Source organism: Argiope bruennichi, chromosome X2 (assembly GCF_947563725.1).
Source record: "Argiope bruennichi chromosome X2, qqArgBrue1.1, whole genome shotgun sequence".
NCBI classification, from domain to species: Eukaryota; Metazoa; Arthropoda; class Arachnida; order Araneae; family Araneidae; genus Argiope; species Argiope bruennichi.
In genome coordinates this window covers 21,127,172-21,143,367 of record NC_079163.1, presented here as the reverse complement: position 1 = coordinate 21,143,367, position 16,196 = coordinate 21,127,172, and the positions used below count along the sequence as shown (strand labels likewise).

Sequence of the window (16,196 nt, the reverse complement as noted above, 5' to 3'; positions counted from 1 at the left end):
AGTCATTTGTCATCACGCACTTTACTTTTTTATTTTTAAACCACCATATACTTAAACATTTCAAATCCTATTTTATGAGAATTGCATAAAATTTCATGAAAATTATTGCAAACTGAAAGAGAAAAATCATATTCATTCATCAATCGCTCTTTCTTAACTACTACTTTATCCTATTCCCATAAAATGCCAACCACATAATTAAAATGTCTTATCATTATTGAACAGTATTCAGAATAGGGGGAAATGTAGAGATATTGTACATCCCCTTGTGCTAATAGGGTAGACACTACAAGTCCCTGAAAATCTGCCACAATGGTTAACACGTATCGTTAATCGTTTATGCAGGCAAAATTATGAATTCCTCCTTTTAAATTTACAAGTTTAAATAATGGTACTATATGAATGGGATAACAAGACTTTTTTTCTACTGAAATTATCCAATGCTTTGTGCCATATATTGATGCGATAGGTGAATGCGCTAGTATAGAACCTGGGACCTTGTGGTTAGCAGTCCAGTAACTAAACTGAAGAGGATTGATTAATCCATAATGTTATTTGTCATAATCTGACTCCATGAAAGGGTTTGGAAGCAATCACTCTTCGGTTACATCAAAAATATATCTTTATTAGACACACAACACCATCGCACGCTCTGTCCTTCAGAGCAACTCTGGTTCTATTTTTCTGCGCTCCCCGAGAGGCGGGAAACTGAGTCATGCTGCGCGTTCAAGGCCATTTTATGATTAATGGAGATGAAACGCACATCAAACTTTGGCGCGCTTTCTCTGAGAGAATTAGAACGATCGCTACAGAGTATGCCCCCAGTGACAAAGTCACGATAACATATATACAAAGTAGGATACAATGCCAATGTGGTGTATGAGAAACAATTACATACATTGCGAAATTGGCATAGGTACAACTTAGAGATATGGGTAGGATATGCAAAATGAATAAAAATAATATATGCAATGTATTGAGAAGAATTTTATATGCAAGAATATTGAGAACAATAATGTATGCAAAATTCACATGAATATATAAAAATATATAATAATAAAATACAAGTTGCATTTATACAATATAATCAGTAACTAGATGCTTAGGAAATCTGACTCACGTCCGAGTCACCAATGAAGCGATAGGTGAATGTGCTAGGATAGAACCTGGGACCTTGTGGTTAGCAGTCCAGTAACTAAACCATTTTACCAAAACCGCTGTTCGGGTAGAAGAGCTGTTACTAGCTTATATGCTATTCACCACAATACTAATCCAGGGATAGGCATTAAGTTGATCGCGATCGACCGGTGGACCACCGGTCGATTTTGGGGTGATCACCTTTACTAAGAACTAAAACGCGCATACTAAAAGAAACATTTATGGAATACTGACGACTATAATTATTATATTTGTATTTTGCTATTATCATTATGTTTGTAGTTATGTAGGTAAGTACATATTCTGTATTTATTATAAGTCATAATAAATATTGTAGAACTTTTTTTTTTAACTCACCACACCTACGCCCTTTGGTGGACCACAACACCTTCAAAAAATTAGAACTAGTCTGTACCCTGAAACAGTCAGCCCAACCGTGTACTAATCTGTGTGTATGACCATCCTCTTTCTTGAAAAATTACTTTATTACAAATAATCCTTAGAATTAAATAATGCTAAAATATATTTAAAAAATTAAAATTGTGCATGTTCTTCATAAAAGACTCTGTTTGTAGAATTTTTCGATGGAATAATTTTCAATGATAGTTCTTCACTATATGCAACAGATACATTATTGTTTTATTTGTTTTCACAATTAATATGTGAATTTAAAATGATACCCCACATCAGACTTTAATTTTTATATACATTCTACAACAAAACTGGGATAGCTATTTAAAAATCCGTGAGAAAACAAGTTATTTTCATTTTTCCTAGTGAATCTTTATCACTACATCTGAAAGCAGAATGTTAAATAATAATAGAATAAAAGAAATCCCATTTCTATGGCCTCAATTCAGCCAAGTAGGTAATTTTTAATTCTTTAAAGTAAGTTTAATGCAAAAATTCATAAAAGAATTTTTATTTTTTTTTATCAAAACGAAATGTCATTAAGTTTTTCAAAATGAAACATTATTTTGTGACATATAAGTAGAAGATTTTTTTTTTTTTTTTTGAAAATATGCCTAATTAGTTTGCTTAATTTCTACATTACAAGTCAAAATTATTATTCATACACGCTTATGAAAAATGCTTATTTTTACTATTAACAAATACACATAAGCAAAACTAAGTTATGATGCAAAGAAAAAACAATAACAATTCATAATTAAGTTTATAAAAGCAAATATAAATGAAAAGCCTGATATGAACTTAACAAAAGTATTCGTACCATGAGCAATGCTCGATGTAATTGTTGAATAAGGGGAATGTAAAGGAGAATGCTTCAATATGCTCTTTTTAGGGGATGTTGGTGTCATTGTTGGAGATGGTGGAGGCGATCCTCTAGAAGAAGGCTGAAAAAAAATTCCCAAAATTGAAATGTCATTGATTTTGAACATTTCTGAAAGAGTTTAGAATTTTCAGTTCTGTGTTCATATAAGCATGTCAAACAAGTTATTAAATTTTGCATCATACAATTCATATAAAAAAATTTTACATTTCTCGAAAGAAGACGAATTTCATGAATTGAAATGCTTATTATGGAAACAAAGTGTTATGCTTCAAATAAAACATGGAAACAAACTATAACGTCCGATTAACGTTGACACGAGAAAAAATGAAAGCAGATAAGGGACTTTCGTTTACTTCTGTTGACTTAAATATAAAAATAAAAGTATTTCCATGGTCAGTAAGATATAGAAAAATAAGTGATTGACTGATCTACTCATTTCAATTACATAAATAATTTATAACATGGTTAACTAATCATTAGAAAGTGGATACATTCAATCTGATTATTACTCAAACAGCAGATGTCAACGATTTACGATGTTTGTTTAGTGATAACCAGAAACTATATATTAAGTGCGTTTAGGGAGTGCAATTCGAATATGAAGTAATACAAGGAGACTTGACAAAATTAAGTTTCTAAACATTTCTGAAATCCTATAAACATTAACTTTTAATTACAAAATATTAAATTCTTTGATACACAAAGATCTTATTTAACAAGCGAAGTTATTTTTTATGCCTCCTAGGCTGTAAAAAAATTTATGTCCAGAGTTCAATCTTTGCAAAAGTATTGAACAAAGCTATCTCTTATAAACATTCCTATCTTGTAATATAACAATGCCTTCAAGCAAACCAAATTAAGTACTGAAGGTGAAGGATTCTACAGCATTTCTGTAGTATCTATAAGTGATATGACAGGGTTCCACTCAATTTCATACAAACAATTATACATATCATCATCTTACAATGAAAGATCAAAAACAGCACTTACGAAAGTAAAGGGGAAAAAAAAGATTATTGTTCTTAATGGTAATTTCTTTGAAACGCCATTTAATTTTTGCTGATAAGAACTTAAAATAAAATATTATTGAATGAGATTTTAAATCAGACAATTTATGCTATCAATATAATGAAAGGTAATTAACTGTAGGTCTTTTACTTTTCAATCGACTATCAAAAATTAAATGGAAATGAAATTCTACACGGAAAGTAAATTCATGAATTATTGCGATTTTTTCATGGTTTAGAATATATAAAAAATTAAATATCTGCAGCAAGACATGAAAAACAAACTGCCACTTGGATAAGAAAGCATATCCAAAAATTATCATTAAAAAATTAAAAATCATAAATAGCACTAGCAAATGTCAAACACACACGTCAAAAGCAAATATATTCTGTAATAGTTAAGCATTACTCTCACTAATGTAACTTTAACATACACGAGCAAGACCAGCAACTGGAATAACTTCAAATCTTGACATCCTCCTCTGTTGCTCTTGTGCTGCTTTATAAGTACCTTCGTCTACAGATTTTCGTCTAGCGACTTCTTCAAGTCTACGTTCACGTCCAAGGTGCCTTTCTAATAAACGCATCAATTCCATTCGTTGCACTGATCCCAAAAGTATCATAGACTCTAAAATATATAAATAAAGTATATCGTGGCTTTTAATTGTAAATCAAGATGATTACTGAAGAATTCACCACAAACAAAACAAATGATAGTAAACTTGTTTTTTTATTTCATAAATAATACCATAATTTAATTTGCACTATAACTATAATTTGTAACTTTTCTAAAAACTTGAATTTAAAAGAAAATTATATTTCTTAGTAAGTTATTATATTATGATAAATAAACAGATAATAAGCTGACTTTTGCAAATGAAAACTTGATTTATAACTACAAATTTATGGTTAAGAAAAGGTACAGTTTGGAAATTATAATTAATTTTCACAATTAATTAGCTAAGCAATTAATAAATGTGAAACGAACATTAAAAAAAATTACACAATACACAATAATTCACTAACATCAGATTTAAAAAACGTAAATATGTTACGCAGCTTAGTTTACTTAGTATTTCACTGTAAAAAACATTTTTCTCAGAGTTAATGGTAAATGGATATTATTCCTCTACACAATACAAAAATGTGGTTTCAAGAAAACCAACTTAAATATGATCTTAAAAAATATTCTGAAAAAGTTATATATTGCGAAAAGAGAGTCAAAATAAAAGGTGAGGGGGAGGGTAAATGCGCAGTATTTCCTTAGAATTTATGTTTGAATAATGATGACATATTCAGATTTCAGCGTTTAAGCATTTTGCTATTGATACAGTAGCTGGAACAAGTTTTAAAAACGATTTTTAAAACGCTTTTCAGACCTAACTTTTTCTGTAAGCAAAATTTCTTAATAATATACGTGAAAACAGTTAATTTAAAAAATACCAAACGTGAATTTAAAAAGTTGAAAGTGGAAGTTTTGAGACGATCTGATAAAACTCAATATTTCACTTCAATGCTTGTAATACTTTCACACATGCCCACGCGCTCAACTAGTTCAGTAGCTAGAACAAAAGAATTCCACGCAGATGATGTGGGATCGAATCCTATTCTTAGTTTTTAAATTGCATTTCCGTTATTTTCTTTCTATAGGCGTTGTATGCAAATAAGTTTCAATAACTTTGCGCATATATACAAACTAGCTTTAAATAGGCATGCATTCTGATGGTTCTAAAATATACGATTATTCATATATAAAACAAAACCCATTCATCCGGGTTGTAATATGCGAAACTCATTTGTTTAATCATTAAATCATTAGAATTCAATTCCTACGAGAAAATCTTCACATTATTTGTATAATTATTAGTATGAAGAGGGACAAAATGAGCATTGTCTACTAATTACTTAATAAACAGGGGGAAATTTTCATATTCTACTACCGCCAGCAAATTTGGAACTTTCAAATCAACCATTGGCCATAGTAAAGAAGTAGAAGGATGTGAAAGATGCCCGCGGTCTGCAAAGAAAAATGATTCAACGCCAAGATGCGTTAATCCGAGGAAGTCTGTTGCTGACCCAAGCAAGAACATAGTTCACATATGCAAGGAGATGGCCACCAAACATAGACCGGCAGTGAACAAGGACACCATAAGACGTCGTCGTCTGGATGCCGCTGGATTGTGTGCACATGTCCCTCTAAAAAGACTTCGCGGCCAAGCAAATAATAGGGAAATTCGATTGAAATTCACTAGAAGCACGAAACGTGGACAATCAAAGATTATATCTAGAGACTATCCTTTGGAGCGATAAATCCAACTAAATTTGTTTGGAAGTGATGGTCAAAATTATATTCATTGTCCAAAATGCCATCAGAATGGATCGAATGTCCGGGACAAATATTTCATTTGAATTATTAAGATGTTAATTAAAATCGGTCACTTGGAATTACATTGTATTTCATTTGACTGAATATTGGCAACACTTTGGTCACATTTTCTCTTTTTAGGTGGATATGTAAAATTACCAATTTTGTCATCAGTAAGAGTTGAAACTGATATTTTAAATGGAGTACAGGACATACTATTAACAACTGTATCGATTTGAGCAAACCGTTCAATTGCTTCTGTGGATTTGCTTACCTTAATTATCTTGAACATGCTTAAACATAGCATATATTTCTGTTGCCTTTGATTTCTGTGTTCTTTTTTCTTGAATCCAAGCTGAATAATTTTTTTATTTTGATTCATATGTCTATGTACAGTTTGCATATTTTGATTAAGAGAAATCATCAATATCAAATTGTCCAACTAATGTACACCACTTGTTATCCATGACAAACAGCACTTGAATAAACAAATTTGCGGGACTTATAATATTTGGTTGGATTTTCAATATAAGAGCAATATGACAATGCAAATAATGAGCTTTTATGTATTTTGTCAATTCAGTTCTGTTTCTTTTTATATTAACGTGTTTAGCATGAATGACGAAATAAGAATTTATTTTCGTATACCACACCACGAATTTAAAGTTTTCGAGGAGTAATTGATATTGAAATGTTAAGTAGAATTTTAGAAAACAGGAAGGACTGCGTATGCGAGAAAGACAAGATTTCAATAAATAAATCATACAACTTTTGAATCAACAATCAATTTTTTGAAGGACTTGGGTTCACCACAGATTCATATTATCCTTCTGTAATTGCAACAGGTAAAGGTGAAGATACAATTTGAGATTTATCAATTAGGGACAAGATCGAGAATCATATATTTACTGATACAATACGTTAACTCACCAATTCTGAGCTTTAAACACCAGAATAGTAAAAGAATAAACTGTTAAAATTCTTGAAAACTTGGGTTGTGACTTTACCTTTGAGTTGTATTATCATAACTCAAAATGTGGAAACAGATGTAAGGAACTCACAGCATTGGAAAAAATCAATGCCATCTGCCTTTAATTTTTTTAAAAGTTGCATATTATAAATCTGGCAATTTTTATTATTATATTTGTCGCCTTTGACGATCAGCTGGTTCGCAGGGGATATTGTTTTTATTTAAGTTAAATCATTTAGATATTACTTCATATCCATGATTCTGCCAAACTATCAGACAATAAAGCTATATTATTTTAATTGCACGTGCTCGGTTCATTCTTTACATAAATTTTTTCTCGTAGAGACCATTCTGATGATAGCGTATCATTGTAAACACGTAAATGTATTTTTCATCTATTATCTAAATTTTGCGATATTGTAACTTCATATTTTTATTCGTTTTGTAAACTGCACATATTTCTTAATACACAGATGATTCTTCTTTAATTTTCAAGGATGAAAGAAAGTCACGCGATTAAATATTTGATGAAATTATGAAAACTATTTGGGTTTCAGAGCAACAATGTAAACTATTTTCGGAAAGGAGGCAAAACATATTTTTTTAAAATCACAAAAACGCGAGAAAAATTTATACAGTTATTAAATTGGTATGATTAAAAGGAAAAAATTTTAAATATCGTAATGGTGTAAAATTTACTTTTCTGCAATAAGATTTTTGAAAGTTATCGAGGGAAACGCCAAAATTTAGCTTAATTTTTAAGTAATTAACACATTTAAAGACACTTTTAAAATGTATGTAAAACTAGCAATGCCATTTTTTTATTTTCTGAGTTAAAGTGATTTTTTTCTTCTAAATATACATAAACTAGTATTTTAGTGGACTGGCAACTAAAAAAATCCGAATTTTTGTAATTTTTTTTTATTGATGGGTATATGTGTCAACTGTATTTGTGATGCAGTTAATATGCGAATGACGGTTATAATCGTACAGACAATGAAAATGTTAAAATTCTAATTAAAATTTTTAAGAAGACACTCCTTCTCTTCCTAAAAGGTATATATGCGCTAATTTTGGCAGCTATAGTTCATTTGGTTAGTCTTATAATGCGCCAATACACGAACACGTTCATCTTTATTATTAGTAGAAAAATGTAAACACAGTCTAAGATGTAAAAATACGAATTTCATCTTTCTTACTCTTTTTGAGCTATGCTTGAATCGTAGTCGAAATGTCTGAAATTCAGCTTTCTGTAAACTACCTGTATAATTGGCGGCTTATTATTTCAGAAATAAACAGTAATGCAAAAATTATTTATCTAGAAATTGCATTTTTAAAAAATGCTACTTTACTCAAATTTTATCAAAATTTTTTAATTTCAAAAACAATTCTGAAATTTGTTGCGATATCTACTGTATTTTGTTAATGTTTCAGAATTTTCGCAAGTCTTTTTTTCCGGATAAAGATGTAAATCATTCATACCATAAACAACCATGCTACATTTCCACGATAAAGTAAAAATGAAAAAAAATGTTGAATATTTTCATTACAGCCACAAATCCTACCAAGTTTATCATAAATCTGGCTGTAAAATGTCAACTGATACTGTGTTTTCCAGCTTGAAGACATCTGAACAATATTCAAATCCAGCACAAAAATAGATGTACTTTCTCTTTCAGTATTCAATGCCCACTCAGTGAAAACAATCAAAATACAATTTTTTAAAGATCTGAAACATTCATCATTTTTTTCATCTAATAATCAATAACAACTGATTACTCTTTATAAAAAATTTTCACTCGAAAAATACTTTAAAAAAATATCTACATATAGTCGCGGAGAAAAAAAAAAAGTCGTGCCATTCAGCTTCATTTTGGCATTCTTCATCGTGCAATCATTGAAAAGGTGTCAACTGAAAGGAAGTAACATATTCTTAAAACGTTTTGAATTAAAAATTTTATAAGGGGCCGTCTATGTATTAAATTAAAAAATTCAAAATTTCCAACAGCAACACCGAATTTTCTCATCAAATTTCAAAACTACATCAAAAGTTCTTCCTGGAAACCAAATTTTATTAGTTTAGGTCTATTTGTTTCTAAATTATGAACTAATAAAATTTTGAACTTCTAACATTAAAATAAAATTTTGGACTTTTATTTATATTTTAAAAATATAAAATAGTTATTAACCTAAACTTTTTGTTATGAAAATAAAAAGGTATTCTACGCAATTTACACATATATTTATCATTAAAAAGTAAATTTTAATACGAAGAAAAATTGCAAAATTAGAGTTTAAAAATTTTTAAATGGCAAAATATTTAAATTTGGGCATAAATCAAAGAACAAGATCTTTTGCATGCATGTTAATAAATTTAACACTAAACAAAAGGATCAAAATTAAATATTTTTATTTCTATTGTGTCATAAAATGTTGGAAAAATTAGCAAACACACACACACACACATGTACAATATTTAATAATTGTAATTTAAAATTAAACTATAAAAAAATTAAACTATTATTTAAAATTAAACTATTAAAACAATTAAAATTAATTATTTAAAATTAAACTATTAAAACTATTAAACTACCAAAAAAATTTAAAATATTTTAAAATTGTAAGCTCCTAATTTATTAATTTGTTATAGAAACATGAAACTGAATTTTTAATTAAAATGCTGACATATTCTTAATACGCAAAAAAAGTGGACAATTTCATGCTCTGTTAATATTTACTTTAACATAACTTTTATTTTAAATGCTCCTTGTTCGAACTAAGTCTCATTCTGAATTTTTAAATAAACGAAAACAGTTTCAAAGTAGTCAGGATGATTCGGAATATCGAATATTCCAGACTATTCCAGGTAATTTATCAATATATGAAATAAGTAATTCTTACCTGATGATTCCACCAAAGGAAATGACTGAAGCCTCTTATTACTTTTAAGTATAGACTTAATTTCTCGATATGTTGCTCCTTCCCATATGTATACAATATCTCTAACCATTATGTCTTCGACATATACATTGTGAGCTCTACAAAACAAAAGATTACTCTGAGAAATAAAAATTAAGACAGTAAAACATATTTTAATATACGATCTAAAAGAACGAGATTCATTTAACACAGAAATTATAGAATCGTTAAGCGATGCTCTTAAACTAGTACTGACATAATTTTAAATTCAGAAATAATGTCAAGACATTCTGCATGAGAAACAAACATTTTTGATTACATATAATAAATAATGCCAGAATATTACTTTAATTACAAAAACGTAATTTATACGAATAGTACAGATGTCAACTTACTGTGATGATGTGGATATGATAGAAGGTAAATATGGAAGTTTTTTTATTTGAATAATGCTATCATATATGGATGGCTGAAGTGATTGAGCAACAGCATTTGCAATTAATACAGCTATCTATAAATGTAAAATAGCAACATTACTTATACATTCATTAAATATTACAGTAAATCACAAGAATTAATAAACAGTTATTAATTAACAAATTTCAAAAAATTCAATGTTTCAGCGCATGCATTTCAAACTGGATATATAGAAAAACCAAGGAGAATAAATGCTTCATAATATAATTAACATACTATTAAAAATTCATCAATTCACATATCACATCAAATTATACATATATATTATCTTTATACTTTACATCCATACCAGTGAATTAGCAAAAATTTGTATTCAACAATAAGCCTCCTTAAATGCACACAGAAAAAAATAATGTATAAAAAATTGAGTGAACTACTAAAGGCTAGAAAGAATGCTGAGATGCCATACCATAAATAATAACAAAAAAATATCCCGATATATAAGATCGTAACTATCATACCATTCACAGGAACGGAATAAAATTTTGGTTCAAGATATTTTGAGGTATACGTTCAGAAATCATATGATAAACAACAGTTAAGCTCTAACAGTTACGGTTACAGAGAAAAAATTAAAATGAGCAGACATCAAAGATCCCCAGAAAACCAGGAGAAAGAGGGAAAAGTGTACCAGATTCATGATGGGCACAGGTCGTCAAAATAGGGCTTAAGCCGTGTTCCAACGACCAGTGATTCTTCAGGCGAGGCACGAGTTACCCCCTTAATCCTCTCTTGTGGTTTTCTGGGGTGCTTTGATGTTTGTCCAGTTTACTGACAGTTTGAGAGAAGATAATAACAGAGACGTGAAGTTCAACAGATTCTTTTAGACATGGCACGTGCTTTGGCTCTAAGGCACCATCTGCCGCAAGTAAAGTGCTATAGTGGTTGAGGTAAGTCGAATAGAAAATTTGGGAAACACAATAAAAAGTTTTGCTTTCTGTGCTTCTATGCTGTTATTGGTTGTTTTCTCTTTATTTTCTTAGTCTGTCTACGCTGATGATTTTCGTGCTACAGATACCGTTCCAACGCTATTCATGGTTTTTTGCTATGGGGAACACATTAAAAATTTAAAAAAAAAATAGTTGGTGTTACCATTTGAAAATTTTGTCACTGTAGTCGTAACTGCTAGAGCTTAACTGTTGTTTTTCATACGATTCTTGAGCGCATACGTTAAAATAACTTGAACAAACTTTTAACTCGTTCCTGTGAACCGTATGACAGTTACGGTTTCATATATCGGGACAGGTTTTTCTTAATCACCTTGTACATTAATAAGAATTTATTTCATTGGAATTTAAAAATTTAGAATCCAAAGAAGACATCAAACATTTTTTTAACCCTACGGTCAAGATATATGATTTAGAGACAATTCAAAAACTTTTTTTCTTTCTTCTTTTTTGCTTTTGGGAGACAGAGTAATATTGCCATTAACTTTTGGGAATGCAGCCTTGAAACCAATCATAGTAAGTCTTTTGTTCTGGTGAAATTTTCTTTAGCAACAGAAAATAAAAAAAATTGCCTTTGTTCTTAAGAATCATACCATATTGAATAATTAATCAAATGCTTATTTCTTAACACCAACAGTTAGCAGATGAAGTAGATTTTGTACGTCATTACTGCTACATTAATTTTTGAATGTCTTTAAAACTTGTTTATAATCAATTAATTTACTAATAAGATGGGGATAACAAGATGATTCAATAGAAATTTTTGTAGAACTAAGAGATGTATAAAAGTGTCTCAATTTCTCAGTAAATATATAACTGAAACAAAAATTGATCTGTAAATAGTGAATGTAAATAACGAAAAAAATGCAATGTAAAATGAAGAATACTATAAGAAAGATACAAGAATACTACAACAAAACTGTTTTGTTTTAGAATGAAGTTATAGTTTTATAACATGATGTAGAATTTTGAACGAGTGTTATGCAGTATAACAAAAGAAAGTTTTATGCCTGAAAATTATGCCAGCATTGAATGAAATCATTAGTTAAAAAAATGTCTTTATGTTGTTATTTATAGGTTTAATATTAATTAAACTTAAGAATTAGAAAATGTACTGAAAGCAATATTTCTTGTTATTCTTAAGTTTCAAATCTATTTACTAATGATTTAAAAATATCTAGAAAATCTCCTTGCATTTTCTCTCCCAACAATTAATAATAAGGCCAGATGAATTTCTATTCATACAGCTATTGAATCAGATTCAAGTTTTATTTATGAAACTAGAATAAATAAATTTTAATTACTGCAGTTTTGTAATTTTGTCTTATTTTACAATTTTTAATGAATTTATGTTCTCTGGGCTAATAACACTCATTACAATCTATAGAATTTCAGATAGTTTTATTTACCTAAAATTCTATGAAAATGTCCTTGCAAAATTAAACTTGTTTACTGCTAATTGAGGTATAAAACCAGGTATATAATCAAGCAAGATACACAAATTATTAAACATATTTTACAATGAAATATGTACTCAGTTAAGATAATATCGACAGCTAATTAAACACTTTCTTACTATCACTGGCAAAATATGAGACATCTGCCCAGTTAACTCAAATACAATGACAGATGTGGACACTGTGTGAGTTGCACTTCCTGACAAAGCAGCAGCTCCTAAAATTTCAAAAGAGAAGAGAAAGGTAAATAAATTATTATTATGAATATAACATTAACTAACATATTTGGAGTTTTAATTCCTGCTTATATTAATACAATTCCTTTTTAATTTGAAAATAATTCATGGAAAAATGTAAGAATAAACACATAAAATTAAAGATAAAATACTTTAAAGAAGAAATAAATATTTGCGTGGAAAACTTCATGGTAAATAGTCAGTTCAAAAACAAACAAAGCTGTAGAACACTATTCTTATGGGTTGAAATATAAACACGCACATCCAAAAAAACATTTTGCTTAGTAGAAATTCTTTTACAATCCGATGATGAATTGACTGCACTTCAAATGAATTACAAAAGCAATTATTTTTTGTCTATTTATCGAAGTAATATCAAAAGCAGTAAAAAGGAGAAGAAAAAGAAAGTTATCTTCAAGCAACAGAAATAAAACTACTAAATATTCCCTATTCTCCTCCCCCTTTTCCAGCCTTTTAGCATTACTTCAAAAGCCTAAAAAAAGATCTCATATGCACTTTTGCTCTTTCACATGGATAATGATTATTGCCAGTCGTCTTAACTGATTCATAATCAAAGAAACAAGCACAAAATTACGATATATATAAAGTCGGGAGCTCTGTTTTCAAGTATTAAAGTTATTTGCTAAATAACAAATAAAATAAAACTAGAGAAATATTTAAATAGATGAAAACAAAAAACGTACTAATTAACTGAGTACCATTCAGCGGTAAAAACATTCTAGAGCGATCAGCATATAGACGAAAAATCCCATCCCTTTTTTTACAGGCATTCTGACAAAAGTGCACTAAACGACGTTATGCATCATTCTAATTTCCCAGAAAAATGCGATATTAATTTTTCGGAATATGACTATGCTTTGGACTTCTGTGGAGCAACAAACAAATTTCGTATTTAAATTACGTTTTTTGAGTCCTTAGAAAATGATCAGTTTCTGTGTTAGCTCACCAGAATTTCAGTATAACATCGAATAAATTAGCAAATACTGAGAAAAAATACATGTTTTTCAAATGATTTTAGCGAACGCTGCAGGCCTACATCCCGAATAGACAAGCCACCATTCATAATACCATTATTACAATCAATATACACAAATAAAAAATATTTTGATGAAAGAAATACAGCATGAAGAAAGCATAATTCAACAAGACACAATCCCATCATAAATACGCAAAAAAATTAAGTTGTGTAAAATAGGCAGGCTTTTCTTTATAGCACTTTAAAAGGCATAACTTAGACATAATAAATTCCATGCTTCACTCGTGTTTTCTATGAACAACTATTAGAATATTTTGTTTAACAGTAATTCATAATATAAAATGTTCTAACAACTGAAAATAAAGGTATTTATGATTACACGTAGCATATCATAGACGCATGTTTAAAGCAAGAAATATTTCAAAGAAATTAAATTTTATTCTTTAAAGTAAATGCATATTTGCTGTAATTATACTAACTGGATAAAATTAGTTTTTTTAAAGAAAGGTGCATAATTCAATTCAACACAAGCAAAAAAGCGTTTTAAGTAGCAATTTATATTCAGCAAATCAATACAGTATCAAATTTTCAGACTCTTACAAAGAAACTTACCTACGACTGCATAGCCTCCAGGCAAAATTTTGAAAATGTTATCACCCATACGTATGCCCTCAGGAAACCAAGCCGCCATGCATTCTCCAACTAAACGCCCAAACGCAGCACCTAAAATTAACACCGTAGCAGGCTTAAAGTCAAATCTCAAAATTCCGATAAAATATTTTAAAATAATGTATGGAAAATAATCTGTACGTTACCAATGCGGAAGACGGGAATGAAAACACCAGCAGGAACTGGTAGGGTAGCACATACAGTAGTTGTAACAAACTGAAATACATTTAAATAGTCAAAAGTTGCATGGAAAATGGGGGAAATGAACTGGAAAACACACAAAAAATTAAACTTACATTCATAACAATAAATATCGCAAGATTAATGTATATATTTGTATAAGGTGTTATCCAATGGCTGACGATGATTTTATCATCCACCTCCAGGTCAGTCCCGGACCAGGTAATATTACTAAACAATTCATTCATCACTTCATGATTTGTAAGCTAACAAAAAGAAATAATATGAATAGGTTTTACCACAAAGTAAATGCACATACAAAGAACAATTTATATCAAAGATGCAAGAATTGCAAAATTATATTATAATCTAAATGCAATGATTGTAAATTCAGTAAGAGAAAAAAAAAAGTAGATATTAAAATAACAAAAATGTTAAATGATTTAGCGTGCTACAATTTGCAAATTATGAACTTATTTTGAAAAAAATATTATTTTTGTGTGCTCTTTTAGCCGCAAAGGGAACGAAAATCATCAAATCAATTAAAGAAAAGGAAAAGAACTCATTAGCAGTAACTCCATAAATTTCAAATCGCGTAATTTACTATATATACAAACCGTAGAAAAATATATGTACATTTAAAAATAAATTTAAAGAAGCTTAACTAAAGTAAAAAATTAAAAAGAAAAAGTGAGATTAAAAAAACACTTATCATGCATAAAAATTATTAATTTTTTTATTTGGTCTATAACATAAATATTAACAGTCAGTAGCATAAAGTTAAAATAGAGTGAAATTTTGCTTTTGTAATTTCTGAAAAATGTAACTTACTTTTACAAATTTATTAAATAAATTGCCAATTTTTATAATTACGAAATCAGATATATTACAAATAGATAAAATGCCACATGTGAATTCAACATTTGACACAATACTTTAGAAAGTAAAATTCAATCTTCAATGATAACTTACTTCTGCAGCCATAAATTGTCCTAATCCTAAAGGAAAAGTCAAGCTAGATATAACAATTGTAATGACAGCAGGATACATAAAACGACTGTAACAAAGAAAATATGTTCAAATGCATCAATTACAAATATAATATTCATGAACAATAATTTTAGTGAAAAAAAAATTACAAAATCTTATTAAATTATTTTTTGATAAAATAGAATCAATATTAAGGAATAATAAAGTATACAACTTCTAGTACTGCCTGAAAATTATTGATTAAATGAAAAATTATGTAAATAAAATTATTGTTTAAAAAAACCTGAAGAAGTGTAACATTTGTCAAGCGAATCTTCTCAAATCAACTTTCAGATTAGAAACCAATATAGATCATGTAACAGTAGAAATGCTGAAAGGTAATTACAATTCTGAACAAGATCATAAGTTTTTAGATCTCGCACTATTGCTATCATTAATACTCTCCATACGTTAACGATTTTCTTTATATATTTCTATGCAATTTCTATGGACAATCAATAGTATGATGGTATAATAAATTATTCAATTGA

At 28.9% G+C, this 16,196-nt stretch overlaps 1 protein-coding gene across 2 annotated transcripts in view; it reads right to left on the bottom strand.

Annotated features, from left to right (window-relative positions):
• LOC129960218 (chloride channel protein 2-like) overlaps nucleotides 1-16,196 on the bottom strand; it is a 119,757-nt gene that overhangs the window by 9,194 nt on the left and 94,367 nt on the right. For both annotated transcript variants that reach the window (XM_056073461.1, XM_056073460.1), the window contains 9 exons: nucleotides 15,649-15,733; nucleotides 14,793-14,942; nucleotides 14,643-14,712; nucleotides 14,440-14,550; nucleotides 12,714-12,811; nucleotides 10,109-10,224; nucleotides 9,696-9,832; nucleotides 3,894-4,087; nucleotides 2,390-2,513 (listed from right to left, as the gene is read on the bottom strand). In XM_056073461.1, coding sequence (XP_055929436.1) covers nucleotides 2,390-2,513; nucleotides 3,894-4,087; nucleotides 9,696-9,832; nucleotides 10,109-10,224; nucleotides 12,714-12,811; nucleotides 14,440-14,550; nucleotides 14,643-14,712; nucleotides 14,793-14,942; nucleotides 15,649-15,733 — 1,085 coding nt within the window. The remainder of the gene's footprint in view (nucleotides 1-2,389; nucleotides 2,514-3,893; nucleotides 4,088-9,695; nucleotides 9,833-10,108; nucleotides 10,225-12,713; nucleotides 12,812-14,439; nucleotides 14,551-14,642; nucleotides 14,713-14,792; nucleotides 14,943-15,648; nucleotides 15,734-16,196) is intronic.